The sequence below is a fragment of the Argiope bruennichi genome, chromosome 7, assembly GCF_947563725.1.
Source record: "Argiope bruennichi chromosome 7, qqArgBrue1.1, whole genome shotgun sequence".
NCBI lineage: Eukaryota > Metazoa > Arthropoda > Arachnida > Araneae > Araneidae > Argiope > Argiope bruennichi.
The window spans coordinates 57,936,655-57,958,713 of NC_079157.1; the positions used below are offsets into that span (position 1 = coordinate 57,936,655).

The window sequence follows — 22,059 nt, forward strand, 5'->3', positions numbered from 1 at the left end:
AAATATCTCTTCCATGATATTAATTTCATTTCGATACAGTTTTATTTCTTTATTTATCTATACATATAATAAAGCTCAATGTGTGTGTGTGTGTGTGTTGGCGCTCTACAGGCCAGACCGTTTGACATACAGCTACCAAATTTGGTACATGTATACCTTGGAGGTTGGGAATGTGCACCTGGGGTTTCTTTTTTCGAATTTTTAATTAGAATTTTAATTATTAATTAAAAACTAACTTTCCCGCCAAAAAAATCTTCCATTATCCCCAGCGCCAAACGAGAAAGGCTTCAGTTTATTTTTCTCCCAACAGTAATGAGGCTAGGGTTAAAAATTTTCGGCGGATTATTTCAATCAGTTCTGTTTATTTTCTTAATGTTTGATGCATTTAAAATTAAACATTGTTAATGAATCAATCTTTCAGATTCATTCTGAAGTACTTTTGAATTAAAATAAAACAGAACAAAGGAAATTAAAAATTTCTAATCCGCATAGCGTTACCCCAACTGGCGTAGAAAAAATCACGTATTTGCGTTACGTAACCGGCGAAGAAAATTCACGCATGCGCATTCTGTTCTGATTGTTGCCATGACAACGTTATCAATGGATGATTTAAATTATTTTTGGGTTAGTTGCATGCTTTTGTAAGTAAATTGTATTTAGTTAGTTATATATTTTTTGTAAATGCTTATAGTTTTAAGTACATCGTTTTTTAAGTAGTTTTTTTAAAACCTGCTTTCAACCGTTTATTTTAAACGATTCGTTTTATTTTCTTAGTGTTTGATGCATTTAAATTTAAACATTGTTAATTAATCGATCTGCTCATAATGAATCTAAGAAAATTTTGTTGACCAACTCTTGAGATATTACATAAATTTAAAAAGATATTCTTTAGTGCCCATAAAGTTTAAACGCTGAGTGACTCTATTTTCAGTAATCAGATTATAAAAAAATGCTTTGTTTCAGTAAAAAATATTATTATATTAATTGAAGATAAATTCTTTCCACTTTAATTTAAAGCATAAATTCTACGGGTGCTAACAGAAAATGAGAGAGATACATATTACGTTATGACTGAAGGCCTTTATAATATTATGAATGAATTATATGATAATCAAAATTTGAAGTTTTAAAATATTTTGATGAAGAAGCTATTAAAGTAGAAATTGCATAAAATATTTAATTATTAAAATTTTAACGAACATTAAGATTGGCGAACCGGCTGGTCGCCAAAGGCGGCTAGTTTTTAATAAATTCGTCAAGTTTAACTTTCAATGTTACAATGTTGATGTTGGGCAGAAAAAAGTTTTTGAGAGTAATGCTCACTTCATTTGCTTTTTTAATATGAAACTGAAACTCATCCACATCAAAATATTCAATTACGTGTTATTGCTAATATTAAATGTTAAAAAAATTACTTTTTTTTATCATTAATTCCAAAATAGGAATTTCACTTAACTTATATTTCATAAAATATACACTTTCAATTTGTGTCCACAATAGTTTATTTCAGAATGATTCACTTAAAGTCCCTATTTGAAGTTGTATCAAATAAACTGAAATTTTAAAAAATACATTCCACTTCAATTACTTAATCAACAATCTGGCAAGCAAGCCAGTCACCAAAGGTGGCTAGTATGAAAGAAATTGGATCAAAATGGGTTTAAAAAACAAAGTTCAAAGAACATGCAACTATTGAAAAATTAAAAGCAAGAACTGCCACAAAAGGATGTTCCCAAAAATAGATTTTAATGATAATTTTTTTTTCTCTTGCAAGATTAAATTCCATACGAATTGTAATTGCTTATGCAGAAGAAAACCTTACTGGATATCAAATGGATTTTGACACCCATATCTCATAAGACAAACAAATTAGTACTCATTTAAAAAGATTTAGAAATATAATTGTTCATATTCTATTATAGTGTAATGATAATTGTAGAAATATAATAAAAATTTTAACATAATTTTTCATTAAAAAACATACCAGAAATTTAAAAAAAAAGGGGGGGGGGAGAAAGAAAAATAAACCTTCTGATCCCATAATTATCCTTTATTCGAAGTAACATTGTATTTTGTAAGTAATTTCGTATATTATATACATTTTAGTGCATTTTTAAAAAAAATAAATGTCTTCAATAGTACAATTTTTTTTAAACTCTTTCTGAGGCGAGTTATTAAAATTTTCAAAAGCACAAATAGGATTAGTTGTTAGTCATAACATAGATTTTATTGCAATTTTTTTAAAAACTTTTATTCTACAGGATGCAGTGTTCTCATTTAGAGACAACCAGCTGTTCAAACTAATTTGAAAAAAAAAATCTTCTGCAATGATAATGTAAATTTATTCGACAGTGACAATAATTCTGAATACCTAGGATTCATAATTTTTTTAATTTAAACTAGAAATTAAAATAATCTAAAACATTAAAAACACAGAATAATTTTTGCAGAAGATATTTAAATTAAATTTCAAAATTGTTAGCTAATAAAAATAAAAATAATTTCAATTTAATAGAAATAGCATAAAGTATATAATTAACTAAAATTTAAAATTAACAAAATCAAAAAATTAAATATTTATTATTAAAATTTAAAATAACAAATAAAAAATTATAAATATCTCATTAATTTTAATGCTATTGTTCAAAGCAGGTAATAGTGTCTATTTGCCTGATGCATGAAGAAGTGTTACATGTTTTTAGCATGAAATTACACTTTTCAATGATAGAAATCAGAATGCTGCAATACAAGCCATGTCTCCATGAGAAAACCTCTTCCGAATGTCCATTTTAATACCCCCAATTGGAAACTTTTATGTCAATCTCAATCACCAGATGTTGCTGATCACAACTTAGTCAAAATAATTTGCTTATATATTTTGCTAGCCTGCATTGCTAGGATAGGAGGGAAATTATGTTAGGTGCATGTACTCTGACAATCTCAATTTCGCAATACAGTTGAAATGTTTATATATATTATATAATGTTACATTTTACATCATATTTCAGCATTGAAGCAAATCTCGCATCAATTTCGCTATTTTTCATTTTACATAATAGCATTTTTTCCATTGTTGATGATGAAGACATTGAATATTTGACTTCTATGAACAGATTTCAATCAATGTTTGTAAAAAGAGCGTTAAAATTTTGTTACTGGTTAACTTAAGAATCAAGCTACAATGAAAAGTTTTTAAATTGAACCCATTTTTAAATATTGTTGCTCTTTTTTATGGTACAATTTGAAATATTAAGATATTTGCAGAAAATCAGAGAAATACATAGAACATAGAACAAAATATTCTAAGGAATAGTATGAATAGAAAAAGTTGTTTCCTATAAAATTTAAAATATTTTGACTAGGAAGCCATTAAGACACATGTACATAAAACATTCAATTGAGATTTTTAGCAACCATTAATACCAATGAGGCAACTGATTCCAAATGCAACTTATATTATAGTTTCATCCCAGCCAAAGGCTGTATGGATGGAATTTCACAAAGTTAAGGCTCTTAAATCACATTTAAGTTCTCAATCTTATACAGAGCATTAACTGGTAGTTGATGTTTGGATTGAATAAGATCAGGGTATGGAATAGATTGATGTCAGCATACACATTGGGAATATTGAGAATAATCATTTCCTATGTTTTCATAAAAATGATGCATTGAATAACAATGAATAATTTCTGTATGCTGTAAAGCTGATTTTGAAGGTGATTAAATTACCTTTACAAGAATTGAGTTTAAAAGAGTTCTGTAAAATCATCAACTTTGAGATTTTGATGGATCTCTACTTTTCAGAACTACATGAATCCAAACATGCACATACACATATTTGATATCATATCTGTCTGTCTGTGAACATGAGAATTTAAAAATATATTGAACTAAAGAAGTGAATTTTTGTGTTTGAATTTATCAAGAAATTTTAAGATATCTATCAATTTTTAAATTTAATATGTCTAAGAAGAGTCTGGTGGCCAGTCCAAATATATATCCATATATGTGCATAATAAATCAAAAACGAAAAATTATAAGAAAAAAATTAGTGCATCGTTTACCATTAGAAATGTAGCATACTTTGGTAGACATTTGTCAAAGGTATGATCACTTGTCAATTTATACAAACGAGTGTAAGTCAATGCTCTGATCAAAATCAATGAAGTGCCTTTTTCAAAACTTCCTTGTATAGTCTAGTAAAAGCATTATCCTTAATAAAACTGTGAATCGTGGGTTTCATGCACAAATGTCTTGGATGAGATTGGCAAGCAAAAGTTATGAAATATTAATCTTTAGTGTGAATCTAGCATTTTTTACATAATTTATTGTGCGATCATTGGTGATTTTTTGATGATTAATCTTTGGCATACAGCAATAGGTATTCAAACATTGAATTTGAATCTTAGTCAAATTGTCTTCAATTGAATCGAATCAAATGTGACATAGAAATACAAATGTAATTCCAGAATCATATACTGAATTTCATATATTTAAGATCTTACATATTTGAGTTAATGTGTTAATATGATCATGAGTATGATAAAATACAAATCAACAAAATATCAACTTTAGATGTCAGATCTGTGTACCAAATTTTATCTATTTAGCCATTCACTTATTTATATTTTAATCTCTTCTTTTTGTAGTTATTATGATAACTCATATTCAGACAAAAGGTCAAAATATGACAAACCTACAAACTTGGTGTAAAAATTGTGAACCAAATTTCATCAGTCCAGCTCAAAACATTTTTGAATTACCATTGTCACATAGATAAGACATAAAGACAAAAATGTTTTTTTCGAACTCGGGGAGATCTAAATCAATCATTAGAATTTTTTTATGATTAAATATTTTCTCTATACTGTGTATATGAAAAAGTAAAAAAGGCAATGACTACAATAAATGACATTCAGTTTAATGAGGTTTAGCGACTAAAACGAAGATATATATGAAAATTTGGAGAAGGAAAACTTTCGAAATTCAAACTCTCTTTCTTTGGTATAGCTAATTAGTATTAATATTACTTTAATCATACAAATCAATTTTGATGAACTATATCTTATCGCAATAAAAAATTATTTTTAATTAAACTTTCATAATAATGATGCAGCATTTTGATTGATTAGCTATATGGTTAACTTTTATTTTTATTTTTTTGTCTTGAGATATTAAAGAAATAAGAATTAAAAATAAAAAAGGGTAAGAATTTTTATTTTGTATTTGATAAAATAAATAGATATCTAATAAAAGATTTTTGATGGATCTTTTAATTTTCTATATGAATGATTTTAATAATTTTTTTAACAATTCAATAGCCTTATTAAGATTGATCTCATTCAATCATATCATGGGAGATAATAAGGAAAACAAATGAATTGGCAAACCCTTCTTCAAACTTTCATGCAAAATGACTGAAAGGATATTTCAACATAATCTATTTTATATACTTAAAAGCTTGAATTTAGAACCTCAGAAGGGGGAAAAAATTAGTATGGAAAATAATTTCTCAATTTAGGTTCATCATTATTATTTTGTTGTTGTTTTAAAGTTAGCTATTTGTAAGTGTCTCCTCCTATAAAAAAAATGTTAACATTCCAAACATTTACACTTTAGTTCTTCTGGATTACATGTGTCAATCACTCAATTTACATTTCACATAACATTGAAAAATGTAACTATTAGCCAAAAATCATATTAAATCGAATGATAAAATGAAATAAACAACTAGAATATTTTATCTCAAAGATTTTCAGTGTCTCCATGTCATTCTGATAAAATTGAACTCTCCCCCTTATAGCACATACAAAATATTTCCATCATCATACATCCCTATGCTTGGAAAATAATCATAGTTCCCTTTAGAATTAGTTTTTCATTATAAAGACATGAAAGTATTATTCTTAAATCAGCAATTTGAATGATCCTGTTAAATATTAAAGAGGACTTTTTAAATAGGCCACATTTTTTTTTTTTTTTGCTTTATTTCTAGTATAATCTAAATTTAAATTATTTCACTTGTTCACTTACTGGCACATGGATAAATTAGAACTGGGGGGGTGGGGGTGGGGGTGTAGAGAAATACTAGAAGATTAAACTAACCACAACACAAAATTAGGCTATAAAAACATATGCGTTAATTTCTCTAAGATTTGATTGGAACCCTCATTTTTATAATTCATTTATTTACTGTTTTAGATTCTAATAACTTAAAACTAAGAAGGTAGGGAGAGAAATAGTTATTTGCATTTGAAAGAAAATAGCATAAATTTAATAGAATGTTGTAGATTCCCCCAGCAACTGTAGTAACATATTGGACCTTTTGACAAAATTCTAGATATCAACATGATTAACAGCAGCACTGAAACAATTGAACTGATTCCAATGCTTTTGATAACCACATAAAAGTAAAAAAGGGATACTTTAAATATAAAATTAATGCCATAAAAGAAGCAATATTCTATCATGCTGCCATCTGAAAGGAAATGAGATACTACTTTTCCAATAATGTTTTCAGTTCCAAATCAGAAAATTTCTTTTTAGAATATTTACTCTTTTTTGTAACCACCATGCAAGAAAATTTTCACTTTCAAGTTTCTTTATCCATAAAGAATTAATTATACACAAGCGATTTTGTCAAGCAAATGAAGATAGATTTTCAGCACGTATTTCATAAACAGCGGTTGTTGCTTAATGTGATCAAGGTTTAATGTTATCATTTGCTTTATATTATCAAAATTCTTTGTTCTCAAGCCGACATATTCCAATGTACAAAAAATATTCACTTTAACCTGATTACTAGATAATTTGTTATCAAATATGGAGTAAATTAATTGATCCAACGTTTTCAATCAATCTTAACAATTGACATTCTTAAGTCTTTTGTTCCACTTATAAGGAAATATTTGGGAATAATTTTTCTCATGGGATGTTCATATCCTTTTGCTTTGTTTAGAAAGATCTGGATTGGTTTAAACAAATAGGTATAATGTCACATCAGGTTTGAAATGTTTTGAACAGCCATAAAGTACTGCTATCTAAGATCGAATTATAAAAACAAAATGAATCAAAAGGAGTAGATTTGAGAATGAAGGGAGAAAAAAAAATGAAATTCTGAACAAGTATGACAATTTACTCAAAATGAGCCAACACAACACTGCAATGCAGTTAAAAGTTTTCCAGTTTCATGTTTACAAAATATTTAAAAAATCATGAGCTGTTTGTAAGCAAGACCTAGCAATAAACATTACTAATTTACAGAATACAAATATCTTAAATCCATGAATGAATCTCAAAATGAATGAAGCGTTTATTAATCTGAAATCCAACATAAGAAATTATTCAACAAATTTAAAAAATAAGAACAAGATTACAAATGAAAAGTAAATAATCAAATAAAGTAAATAATAATCAATAAATAACAATTAATGATTTTTTTAAAATAAATTTAAATATAACCCTGAAGTAAGGGTTTCTTTCTTATTTTCTCTTGATGTCATACAAATATATTTGATATTACTCAATTCAGTAATCAATATCAATTGGTTAATGTTATCAATATTCTTAAATATTAGAATGATCATATTAAACAGCCTCATTAACTACATCAACATTTTATGAAAACAAATCCACTGCACAGATGTTCAACAAACAGGGAAATTTGAATACTGACAAACTTACAAACACAATACCATAAATTAAAAACAAATAATTTTATGCAAAAATCACACATTTTTAAAAGCTAAAAACCAAAAGGGTCAATATTACTATTATACTTATAATGAATTGATTCAATTTGAAATTAAGAAAGAATTCAACAAAAACGCAAAAGAAAAATCAACAAATAATCTTAATCACTTTTCAAGAAATAAATATGTCATTTTCAAAGTACACAATAATTTATTAAAAATATACTTAGTGACATTGAAGGAAATACCACAATTTAGATATATTTATAAAAGTAAATAATGTTAAAATTAATTTGAATATAAACTATTAATAATTAACTATTTTACCTGACTTGTAATACGCTCAGAGCTGAAGTACTTGATTAATAAATTATACGCAGCTTTAGCATTATCACCTGTCTCACATGCCAAAACCTGCTGCAAGCAGTTTGCTATTTCCAGTTTGATAGGTGGCAATATACTATCCATAGTACTTTTAGGAAATTTCTCAAGAATCCTGCAAGCCTAAATGAAATATTTATTTTGTGAAATAAATTTTTTTACAAGCTTTCATAAACACTTGCACTGATGCTGATAAATATAGCTAGTAACATATAAAAATAATAATCTATTTACAGTCAGACCTACTATTTAACAAACCACTGTTTATCAAATTTAGTGAATTTTTCTTCTTTTGAAATTAAAATGAAGGCAAAAAAAAAGTTTATTTAACAAATAACAATAAAACTTAAATTAATGAATTATTTCAATGGTCAAACTTTTTTTAAAATGTTCAAAAAAATATCTACAGTACTTTTTTTTTTTTTATTATCCAGAACAGATGAGAAATGAGCAAGATTTTGCAAATGAGTACTGAATTTGTCACATGCATAGGACAGAAAACTTCTTTCTTATCTCATCTTTCTCCAGAACACTGAGATGTGAGGCGTATTGGGTGCTTTGAAAACATTTAATTTTTAAAACACTGTAAAGCAGGACAGACTGTCAGAAACGAAAACAATTTTCACTGAGTGAAAAGCTTAACAATTTATTTGAATTTGACAAAAATTTAAAAAAAAATAAAATGCTTCATCAGAATGCCCAAGTTAACATCAGCAACAATTGTTAAACAACAAGTAGAAATTGAAAAAAGCATTTGCAGAAGGTGTTGAAAAAATCTTTGAAAATTTAGGTAATTGAAAGCCACTTCTCTTTCTGTCCCAGAATCTGACCAAGTGGAAACTTCAACATCATTCATGCTAAGAAAATAACCATTAAAGGGCCACTTATTGATAAAAAGGTCTCCAACTTGCAAAAAGCATAACATGGGAGACTTTTCTGCATCTAATGGTAATTTGAAGAAAATATCCATTCAATCTGAAAGAAAGTGTTTGGAATAAAAGCAGAAGTAAATGAAAATGTATGAAAAAATTGGGAAGAAAAATTACTTACACTAATCGAAGAATATTCGCCATTCAAAATTTACAATGCAGATGAAAGACTGTTTCATGGCTTACAGCCCAACCAAATGCTTGCTATAGAAATGAAAAATATTTGGTGGGAAAAAAGCAGAATGTTTATTACAAGATTGTTTCATGGCTTACAGCCCAACCAAATACTTACTATGGAAATAAAAATTATTTGGTGGGAAAAAAAGCAGAATGTTTATTACAGTTTTGCTTAATGCAACTGAAAATTTGCAGCTACTTGTGATAGAAGAGGCAATCAAGCACAATGTTTTAAAAACGCAAAGAACTTATCAATAAAATATGGAGCAAACAAAAAATCCTAAATGACTTCTTTCCTGTTTTGAGATTTTTTGACATTTTTAGGTAAGTCTGTGAGAATACAAAAAAGAAAAATTCTTTTGTTTATTGATCAATGTCTCGTATATCATCCCATTTGTAGCGTAAATAAACATTAAAAATCAGGTTTATCCTTGGAAATTGCACAAATGTGCTTACGTCGTTAGACTCTGACATAATTTGTTCTGCAAAAATCAACTACAGAAAGTTTCGGGGCCGCGATGGCCTGGTGGTAAGATCTAGGCTCGTGAGCCATAAGGTTTCAGGTTCATTAACCGACCCCACCGAAGAATCGTCGTGTAAGGGAGTTTGTTGAATGCTACATCCGTCAGACCAAACGTCCTCCCGATGGTGCGGTGTGGTGTGGAGAGGGAAATTTTAGCTCAGGTGTCGTCCTTGTCATCTGACCGAGGTTCAAAATTACGAGGCCTGTCTCAAATTAGCTCTAGTGTTGCTTTAAATGGGATGTTAATATAACTAAACTAAATAACCAACATCAATATAACCAACATTCTACAAATTACACTGTTAAGTCAGTAAAAGATTGATAGCAGATGCATATTGCTTAAAACTGATAAACATATATAACTGACAGCTAATGCCACCATTCATCCAAAAATAAATGACTAGAAAGAGTTAAGAGTTACTTTTAGACTATTTTTTACTTGAACTATAAAAACTTTAAGTATTTAATGAAACTTCAAAATGAATAAAACTTACTTCAGAAGTAAGATCCGGAAAATTTTTATTCAGGACTTCAATAATTAGTGTCAGCACTAGTGATATATTAGATTCCAACCACAGTACGTTGCAATTATGTAAAATTGTAAGGTTTAGTTTTAAAGCAAGAGCCGAGAATTCAGGACTGGTCGCTGAGTTGTACCAAAAGTGCAGAGCTTTAAAAAGACAAAATAATACATTTTGACAATCTGCACATTTATAAAGATTGCAAAAATACTTTTCATATAATCACAAACGGCCTAAAATTTAAAAAAAATCGCTATGCAACTAGAAATGATTATTTATTAAAATTAAAAAATTCTGTTTTCCATCTATTGAATTAACTGTCATAATCAGTTATATCTCAAGTTCACTATATGAAGAAAAGCACAAACAGATCATAACTACATTAATATACAGTTAGGAATATCTTATAACATTCCTCTACCATGATAGACTTATGGCATAAAACAGATTTTCAGAGATTCTTAATGGATGCCAAGAAAATGATTCCCCCTTCCCTGATGATGGAAACCATTTGGTAATAAAACGGTTTCTGAAAAATGCAAAGTTATAGTCTTATTTTTCAAAAGAGATGAAATCTGGAAATTCTTTCCGAGAATTCCATGAAATGCCACATCCTGTTGATATCATATTATATATATATATATATGAAATGACAGGTGCCAGTTGTAATAAATGTAAGTTGTAACACACATGATACATGGTGATTTTCAATCAGAATTTTTGCTAAACATGATTTTTATAGTAGGCTCTATCACATTAGCATTGTCAGTGGTCAGCTGAAACAAGTCTGAAAAGTTGCAAACACATCCTCTGTTTTATCTAGAAATTGGAAACAAATATATTTTGTGAATTTTAATTTAAGATAAGATGGTTCATCTCTTTAAAAATGCTTTTATTTATATACTTTGTCTATGTATTAAGTTTTAAAAGATTGCTTTAATTTTTTTACTAATCACAATATCGTTTTATAAATCAGTAAAAATGTCCGAAATATGTGATGGTGCAAATTGTAACAAACTCTTGGGGCAATTGTAATACATTATAAATAGCAAGATTTATCTTGCATTTGATTTATGTAATTAAGACAATATTAATAATATTAAATATGAGCAGGCACCTTCAAATAATAGATCTCTATTTGCATAACAAAAGTTCATTTGAAAAAAAAATTAAATTTAAGGATTTTCTTAAATATTTTTTAACTTACCCACCTAATAAAGAAGCAAGATAAAAAGAGCATCACAGTATACATGATAAAAAATGAAAACAAGAAGAAAGTATTAGGAAAAAGCTTAAAAGAAAAAAAATCCAAAAGAAAAAACATAAGAAAATAGGCAAACAGCATTTTGAATTAACACTCAGATTCTGGAAAAGAGGAGGAGGGATAGTTTTGCTTACAGAGATGTTTGCAGTAACTCCAATGATACATTATTTTATAGCATATTATCTAAACAGATAATTTAATTTTGAATAACAGTTAGATGACGTGGATGGTGCCAGATCAGAATGTCCTTTTATTTCTCTTTTGTGAATATTGGGAATAATAGGGAATTAAACTATTCAGCCACAACATGTATGCATTGACCACACCCTAAATGTTGCCTTTAATATGCTTTTTTCATGCCTTAAAAATTGTTTTCATTCAACTCATTAAAGTAGATGCACTCTTTGTTTTCATTGAGTTGAATTGATTCTATTTTATGTAAATTTCATAGCTGTGATGTCACTTCCATTAACAGGGGTGTTTGTGGGACCCCAAAAATCCCCTGAAACTTTTACGGACTTACTACCGGCATTTTGGAGTTTCGAGAAGGGGGGGGGGGGGAGAAATGAAAAATTACAATTATGAAGTATTGAATGACCTAATTATAAAAGTTCAATGAATTACTTTTTTTGCAAAATTAATAACCATAAATTTTCAAACATATAAACTACTACATTTTATGCAAATATTTTAAATTACCTGAATTAATTCTTTAAAAAAAAATTATCTAATTTCTGCTGCTTTTTTTTTTATTTTCTGATGTTTGTGGGCTTGTCTTTCTTTTGTGGTGAACTTCATAATTGCAGGAAGGTTGACTTTTATTTTCCTCATTTACAGTTGAAGAAATTTCCTCGAGAACAGCACATGCAGAGGTAGAAGCAGTTTGCTTTTCTACTAATGTAGAAGGTTTTTCAGAGACTTTTATAGGTGACTCATCTGAAATCCATGTTTTTAAGTCCTCTTGATATGTTTTCCAACTTCTGTTCATATTCAGTAAGAGATCTTTGTGAATTGGATCAGTCATTGGATTTTTTGAGCCATATTTTTCACATGAGGTTTCTTTAGAAGCCATTAAATCATATTTAATAGTCTGCACTGCATCTAGGGAATCAATCTTAAGAGAGGTTCTATAGTCAGTGACAAGTGTATCCATTAAGTTGAATGCACTTTCCACTAATGGGCCATGGAAGCAGCTAAGGCAGGCTTTGACCAATTTAGCCAATGTAGGATACTTATAATCATTTGTGAAATCATCTTTTAAATTAAAAACTTTAGACCAATATTTATCAATTGTACACTTGACTTGATTTCCACTTTCATCAGATGTGTAGAGCATTTCTTTGGTGATATCAATATCATTATGGTATAACCTTATTTCAGCTTCTACTTTTGACTTTTCATTATCACTAAAAATATGGAACATAAAAGATGATAATTTTTCAAAAGCTAATATTGTACTGGTTTTACCTCTTAGCTCTGGATCTAATGCTGTAAAACTAATTAGATATGAATTTTTAAGGGGTAATTTCTGTTTCATATGCTGAAATTTCAAAGTGAAATTCTCTTGCGAACATAAATAAAAAAAATATTTCAATAAGCGAAACGAAAAATTTACACGTGCATCAATAAATGAAACGAAAATTTTACACAGCGGAGAAAAAAAAGTTGCGAAGCGATCAATGACAAATAGCTAATACGGCGAAAAATCCCCCTTCTCTACTTATTGGCGACACGCCAGGAGAGATAAGACCTTTGAACCCAGAGTCACGTTATCGCACATCTGGTCGAACGAAGTCTCACCCTTTTTTTTCTGCCGCGCCTACTTGCCGAAAAGAATCCAGAAGAGAATGTCCGAGAACCGGGGGAATGAGTCATAACTCGCAATAAGGAAAGAACAAAAAAGAAGTTTTTTCCCCCTTTTCACGCATTATCACTGCCTTTGGAGAAAGAAAGGAAAAGTTTTCGCCACACACACTGAGCTTGCGTTTTCTGCTTTCAAAGCAAACAAAATTACCCAGATCAAAATAAATAATTCATTATTATTCCTACTTCCTTTTGAACGACGATCCCCGGAATTTCCGGGCATCGAAGTTCAAAATCCCCGGAATTCCGGGGTTTCCCCGGAGCACAAACACCCCTGTCATTAAGAATTGACTATGAAATCATGACCAATCACGTTTTGAAGCATGTTTTTAATAGCTGTATATAAGTAGAATGTAAATTCTTAAGTATAGCAGAAGAAGGATGAAGGGAGATGTTAATTTTATTATGTTTACTTATTTCAAGCGAAATAACTTTTTATGGTAAGTGAAGTAGTTAATTTTACAGTTAATGTGAGCATTCCCTTAATCCTCCTTCCCAGCATTAAGCCCTCTTACATGGCGGATTTTCGGTGAAATCAGAGCTCAAACCAGAAGCACTACAACCCTGAGATAAAGGAATTACAAATAGGACACTGTGGCCCATAAATTTGATTAAGAAAAATTGGCTTAAAATGTTTAATTTGCAAAAATAAGTGTACAAAATGTGTGCGATAAGAAGCAATTTATCACCTACTTGGGCTAACTACAATTCTGATGCAAAATGTCTTATTCTGATGGACTAAAGAATCTTATCCCTATCACATTACTACAAGCACACTACTTGATATTATTTATTACCATTATGCCAATAATAACTATCAAATGCATTAAGTACTTTAATTAATTTAATTAATAAAAGAATGGTAACAAGAAAATAATGTTGAATATTGTTGTATTTATTGTTAGAACTTACCCCATGTCTGTTACAACTTGCCTCATATTCGGGAAGTTGTCTTAGCCAACAAGTTTTGAAAAAGTAGTTCTGAAGTTAAAATCATCAAATTTTTTTAATACATTTTCTGAATTTTCAATTATTTAGCTTGTAATAACTCACATTGGGGGCATCTCAAATATGAGAATGAGAAGCTTCTAGTATCATGTTTGATTCTTGACACCCTGATAAGTACAAAAATAATGCGAGGTTGGCTACCCCCTACTAATAAAGCAATATACCTCTTTCGGAAGGGTTGTACTGCAGATGGCGAGGGACCTTAGGACTTAACCATAGTTCTTGCCAATGCTATTGTGGTATTCCAGTCATTCAAATGTATCCATGTGGCTCAGGACAGGTCAGAGAATTCATTTGCAATTATCCAGCTAGTTGGACTTTATTCACCTCACCATAACCTCCCCAATTTAGAAGATACTATTGACAATGTAAATGAATATTCCATTCCTTACAGAAAAGGTGAGGGCTGGACAGAATCAGATTTAGTTAATTTAAATATGTACAATGCATGCTTATGAATATTACAGACATTAACAATTTCTCATTGCTGGGATGTGCCAATCATGGAAGTTCCATCACAATAACCACAGGGTCAAAAGTTCTATTGGTGGGAAGTTATTGTCAAAATAATATTCCAATATTTATGTACACAACCAACATATCCTGATCTTGGCTTTTGTGCCCTTTTTCTTGTATGAAGAATTTGCTTCTCAGTTTTGGAAAAAATGCAACAAGCAGCAATAGTTGGAGGTTGTGGTAAAACGAGATTTGTAATCTACATGCAAGTCTTAATATGAACAATGCCAGAAATGCATAATTACACAAATAAATCTACTTGAATTCATTCTTCCAAAATATTTTAAATACCAGAACTTCTAGAACGTACTAATATAAAAGTTTTAATTTTATCTGCATGATTAAAATGTATTCACAGCACATCACGCACCTATTTACATAGAATTAATTAGTACCATTTACACATGTTATGGCTGAAAGTTTACTTAAAAAATCATTATAATATCAAAAATGTTTGTTAATGAAGTTCTTATTGCTAAATTGTAAAGAGCATTATATTCTATAAATATTGATTAATTCATGAGCCAGTATAATGGTTCCCATAACTTCATAAAATATACTCATTCCATTTAACTTTCTAAAAAGGTAAATAAAAATTTAAAGTTATGTTTGCCTTTTAGTAAATTACAAGTTAACAACATATACAAAAGTAAAAAATGAAACTTCCAGTAAAATTATAAAGTATAATTATAATTTGTAAACCATTTCTCTACAGTAAACAAGGATTTGGATATTAGAAACACGGCTGCGCAAGAACTCCCAATGATGCAAATAAACACTTAAGTATTTCCTTTCTCCTATTTGAAATGATCTTCATTAGTCTTTAATTCCAGCTGTTTTGGATTTTGAAAGAACTAAATTTAAATGAGCTGAGGATTTAAAAGGGTTAATTAGGAAAATTATTTATTATTCATCATGCATCTTCCTGAGTATGCATTTTTTGTTTTCAAACAACTGGACCTTTTCCTACTGATTGCCAGATAGCATATCATCATAATTTTAGGAATAAATAAAAGCAAACTTTTGTAAACAACTAGAATTTTAAAAAAAAAAAGTTTTTGATATCATGTTGAGTAGGTGTTTTCCAAAATTCAAATATAAGTATGCAATGCCTTTAATTTTGGTATTACTGGCTGAAAAAATGATTAGTTTGCTTTTAATGATTCTTGAATCCTTTGAGTAGAAATAAGATTAAATTATATATATTTATATATATATATAGACACATTTGAACATTTTTTAAAGATAAAAAGTAGTTAAATGTAAGTAAAGAACCAGAAATTATGTCTCTTAACACATGCAAATGTTTTTACTGGAGTAAGATTTTTAGAAAATATATGCTAGCATTTGTTTTTAAAATTACATAATAACAAATGTTTAATGGTTTAAAATCATGCTTACTTTGAATGATTGATAAATAGCTGGAATGTAGAAAAACAAAATCAGGTCTGACAGGTAAGAGCATTTTTCCAATCACGTTCAAGAAATTACAGGGCTCTTTTGCAGTTGGTGCCAATTCCAAACACTTTTTAACTATACGCAAAAGGAAAACCTGTCAAAATACCAAATCATAAAATTAAGTGTCAGAAATAAATAAAATTCATATTTTCAAGAATTTCATGACTTATAAATTTGTCAACAAGTCACAATAAACATTTTCAGAAACCAATCATATTTCCAACAATTTCACAATTGTAAAAATGATTTTATTCTTTTTAAAATGAGACTTGAAAAAAATTTACAGAGGAGTCAATTACAAAATTCTTCTTGTTATCCCAATCCTAAAAAAGTCATTTTAAGAGTCTTATAATTTAATTTTGTAAAAATAGTTACAACTTCTAGTTTTCTTTTATAACAAATAGAGGAAAAAAAAGTCTTACTTCAAGAATTTCTTTCAACTCAAATAGCACAATGGAAGTCACAACATCATGAAGTACATTACGTAAGATAGGGCTGTTCTGCTTGTCATCTAAAAAGTACATATACAAAAAAGTTTAGATAAAAAATTAATGCATTTCAAAGTACAATATGATATTAGCTGTTAAAAACTACTTATGAAATACATTTTTCCAAATTTCTTAAAATTAAAAAATAAAATTTACAACATTTATAAAATTAAATTAAAAAAGACTATTAAATAAAAATTTTAAATTAAAATTACTTACCTGAAAAAATAATATTTAAAATTAAATATTATATATATATATATATATATATATATATATATATATATATATATATATATGCATGTATATATATATATATATATATATATATATATATGCATGTATATATATATATATATATATATATATATATATATATATATATATATATATATATATATATATATATAACACTAACATACTTGACACAGAAATCAAGCATATTATTAATTTTTGATTGGCAATAGTCAAATACAAAACAAACATTGTACAAATTTCAGATTGCTTAATTCATTAAACATTCTTGCCGCAGCACTGAATCAAATGTTTCTCTCAATTAATTAATGGAGCTGAAAAATATTATCAGAAGAGTCCTGGAGATAGCAAGCCATATCACCAAAGAAGACATTTAGTCAGAGGAAAAAAGATAAAAGAAATCAAGAAATAGACTCCAAATAAAAAGTTCCCTCAAGCACAAAAATAGGCTTAATCATTGCTATATAAGTAATCATGGTAAGAGTTAAGATCAATTTATGGTTTTTCGCCAAGCACATCCTGCCAATTGTACAAAAACTGTCTAAAACTCTGCAATCCTGGGTGTATACCAAAAATGCTAACAAACAGTTTTTAAAGTTGATAAAATTGATACTTATATCTTCAAAAATAATTATCTTATAAAAAAGCTTTTTTTTATTGTCTTAAGATACAAAAAGAGACTATTTTAATGATATAAATTTCATTTTCATACAATTTTTCATTTAACTTCAAATAATATGTTTAATTCAATTTGATACACTATCTGAAACAATTTTTTAAATGCTATGATGGAATTCAAACTCTCCATCAAAACATTTAAACATGTGCTTTTGTCAATCATTAAATCCCTAGTAGAATTTTTATTCCTGTTTTTATTTCGTAATATATACAACACTTCGTAAATCGCAGTTAATTATTTTAAATGAATTCATGCATTTTAGTTGTGTCAAATTATAAGGGGGAATTTTTTAAAAAAGAAATGCATCACATATTAATAATTTAACTATCTAAAAAGTCAATAATTTAAGCAAACAAACTGGTCGCCAAAAGCAGCTAGTAAGATTTAACATTTTTTTCTGAATTGTAATTTAGAGAAAATATTATTCTAGAAAAAAATATTTTCAATCTTCAGAAATCGAATAATTATATTTTCCTTGAGTAGCAAGAAATTTTTCAATAATCTAGAGAAGTGAAAGATGATTCGTATATAATAAACGCTAAAATTATCAAAAATTCTTACCAAATTCTTCCAAGTGCTGTAGAATAAAATTGAAAAATAGTTCAATGAACCAGTTTGAAGAAGTAGGATTTAAGAAAAGTTCCAAAAATGCCTGAAATCATAATGATAATGAAATTCTACTCATCAAAAAAAGTGATTTAAGTATAGAAATATAAATTATTTTAATAAAAAAAAGTTATGAATTTATGGTAATTTTCAAATTTGATTTAATATTTAGTATAATCTCTACTAATAATTAAAAAAATTTTGTCAGTGGATGTGTCTGCCAGAAACACGCCACTTAAATTAGAGGTATCAAATTTGATAAAGTAAACTTTGGGAAGAGAGAATATAAACCTTGAAATAATTTTTTGAAAGAAAAAAAAATCTAAATTAGAGTAGTACTTAATTATTCAACAGAGCTATGATAATTTTCTAAAATGTTAATGAAAAAAAAAAAAATTAACCATTTTAAAATTTACAAAATTGTCTTTTTAATGCGATCTAGGTTGTTTTTTTTTTTCTCCGGAATTTTGACAACTGTTTAAAAGTATTTTTGTAGCAAAATTTTCAACAATACATTCAACTGTTGATGGAATTTTATTCTATTGTTTCATCAAATATACACTAATAAGAAAGATGAAAGAAAGTTGGCACTCTACAGGAAAGATCTGCTCTAAAGATTATATAAAGAATATTATTTTATGCCGTTTGAGTCAATAAATATTCTGATGAATTACGAATTTTATATTATAGAAGACTTTTGGTCCTTTGAATCATATTTAGTAAAATAATCTTGAGAAAAAAAATTAATAATAAAAGGTCCACGCTTTTGTGACTAAAACTGAATAAGTTAATATTAACTCATAACTAATAATAAGTTGATAAGTTAACTAATAATAAGTTGATATTAACTCATTCATTTTTATTAGAATTTGAGTATCATTATCTTATAAAAACGGGAGATTTACAACTATTTCATTGATTGTTTCAAAGTGAATACACCAATCAAAGTTCTCAGTGTACCCAAGACTGACTGATTGTCCTCTAATAATAATAATTCAAAACTTCATAATTTTGCCAGATTTTGGTACAGAAGACACTTTTTAATTTAAAAGTTGGTTTGTAAGAATATTTCACGGATATAATTCCTTAGAGCCAAAGAACTGCATAAAATTTCAAGTTCATAATTTTTTCAAAAGTACATGTATTAACCTAAATGACATATTAATTAATATTATTTATGTAATTTAAATCTCTTCAAAAGTAAAATGAATACTGAATTTTTATGATAAATCAGAAAAATTTCTATTAAAAAGTTTTTGAGGTATTACATAAAATATAAAAAAATATTTTGTAGAGCACATAAGTCATCAATGCTAAAAGCAGCGAATGAAAATCTAAAATAATGGAAGCAGACTGATAAAAGACTAAAAAATATTACATTTAAAATCTTTTAATGCATCTACAAGGCTGACACTGAAATCTGGCAACAAAAAAAAATCTGTGTTTTCCCTGTACGTACATTCAAGATACAAAAAAATGAACAAATAACATTCATGCGCTACTTATAATGCACTTAAATTTTAAGGAGAGGAAAATGAAAGAAGAGAAAGCAACAATTTAGCATTATTTGAAATAGCATATTAAAAGAAGATTTATATCTACATAGAGAAAAAAAAAAATCTTTATTTATTATCTAGAATTTGGCAAGGCAATATTTACATATTAAGGGAGGAAGATATATTACCTCTCATGCTGTTTAACAGCAAGCCACACAAAATTATGAACTCGGATGAAATGAAACATTTTTACATGATACAAATCATTTAATAATTACTGAACAAAAAAAAATATTACAAAGCAAAATTACCTTTTATTATTTATTCATTTTTACCAATTCATGTATTTGGGCCTAAATTTCTGCAGATTTTCAGCCATCAATTTCATGGAGCTGATGATTAACAAATAAGGTATGACCTTTCTGCATGACCTAACATACATTTTTTAGCTAATTCACATTCAGTGAAACGTAAGTGAAAACATCTCCGATATATCATTGAATACATTAAAGGATGAATGAGATGCAACAAATTTTAATTCCCATGAAAATTCAGCTTTAAATAATTGTTCTTTAAATAAAAGTTACAAATGGGTTCATTTTCAGACATTACATTTGACGTTTTTGAATTTAAATGTCATCTTTACCCGTATTCCTGTTAGATACTAAGTTCAACATCAATGATGACTCTTTTGAACTGCCAGGCACTCTTGTATGCTTTCATCTTTTGGCATGACTATTATAGTAAGTATAAGTTTTCCCATATTACATAGGCTTATTATTTTCTTACAAAGACACTTCTTTATTAATTTTAATTTGCTGAAAGAGTTCTATAGTAACTGGCAATGTAAAAAAAAAAAACTTTTTAACACAGAAATAATTCATTATAATTATTATTTAGTATGTATTGTATATTTGTGCATTATTTACATCCCTTTTTATTCGAATTCAAATCAGAAAAAAACTAGTTTACTGGATTAGATTTTGATTTACAACTTTATTATAAAACTTTACAAAGCTTTTGGAATATTTTTCTTATACTTGTTTTCCTAAATTAATAATTGAAATTATTAATTTAAAAAACATGAATTGTTTTGAAATATTTTTAAATCTATCTTCTGTCTGTGTAAAAACAGTATCAATTACAGTGTTAAAAAATAACATCTAAATTCCTCTACCAGATTTTCTAACTTCATCTTCTACTATTTCGGAATATAATCTTTTCTTTTTTCAGGCTAAAGTTCTGAAATGTTCAAATGACGTGCTATCAGTTTTGCTCATTCTTAATTTTATACAGGGTGCATAGTAATAAACTGCTGCAAAAATTAAGTACTTTTAAGCACTTTTTAAACATTTTAGCCCCAAAAATTAAGCACTTTTGTATAAGTATGCATACGTAAATTGCATATTTTCTAAGCATAGTATTTTTTTTCTTTTCTGCTTTATAATAATGCATTTCTGTATTTGCACAACATCTTCTATAGTAAAATTATACCTTTATGGATTTGACAAAATCTTAGAAATGATCATAAAAATGAAAAAGAAAAAAAACTATTAATACCAAAAAAATAATTAAGTCAATTTTATAAAATTAACAATAAAGATCTGTGAACTTTTTCAACATTTCCTAAAATAAAAATAAAATATCAGATAGATACATCATTTCTAAAAATACCGATTAAGATGTCATGCTGAGCTTCTACCACAAATTTTGTATTTGATTTTTATATAAGCAATAACAATTAAGATCCAACATGCCTGGGGTGGAATGTATTAAGTAATCATTTTAAGTAGCACTCATTCTATTAAGTAATTTTATTGGTAATCTTACAAAGCGAAAAACTAAAGCATTCCTACGGCTATCATCATACAACTGGTCAAAATGCCATGAAACTAGTAATAGAACAATGTCATGTTCTAAATAAGTTTTTTAAATAATTTTTAATAGAAAATAATAGGAGCGTTCACAAATGATCAGACTAAAAAGAAATTGTCTTATCGCTTCTAATTTCTAAAGAGCAGTAAAAGTCTTTTTTGAATGTTAACGTTCCTAAAATTTAATGAAAACCTGCTATTTAATCTATAAGAAAAAATTCTTACTTAAAAAATTGCAGAAGAAACTATTAGTTTAGTTTAGTTTAATTATATTAACGTCCCGTTGTAAAGCAACATTAGTGCTATTTTGGGACTGATCTCGTAATTTTG

The 22,059-nt window shown here is 27.7% G+C and overlaps 1 protein-coding gene across 2 annotated transcripts in view; it reads right to left on the reverse strand.

Moving 5' to 3' along the window:
• Window positions 1-22,059, reverse strand: part of LOC129976676 (transcription-associated protein 1-like) — a 273,583-nt gene that overhangs the window by 184,838 nt on the left and 66,686 nt on the right. For both annotated transcript variants that reach the window (XM_056090373.1, XM_056090371.1), the window contains exons 20-24: window positions 18,315-18,405; window positions 16,754-16,842; window positions 16,275-16,425; window positions 10,196-10,371; window positions 8,019-8,195 (exon numbers count right to left, since the gene is read on the reverse strand). In XM_056090373.1, coding sequence (XP_055946348.1) covers window positions 8,019-8,195; window positions 10,196-10,371; window positions 16,275-16,425; window positions 16,754-16,842; window positions 18,315-18,405 — 684 coding nt within the window. The remainder of the gene's footprint in view (window positions 1-8,018; window positions 8,196-10,195; window positions 10,372-16,274; window positions 16,426-16,753; window positions 16,843-18,314; window positions 18,406-22,059) is intronic.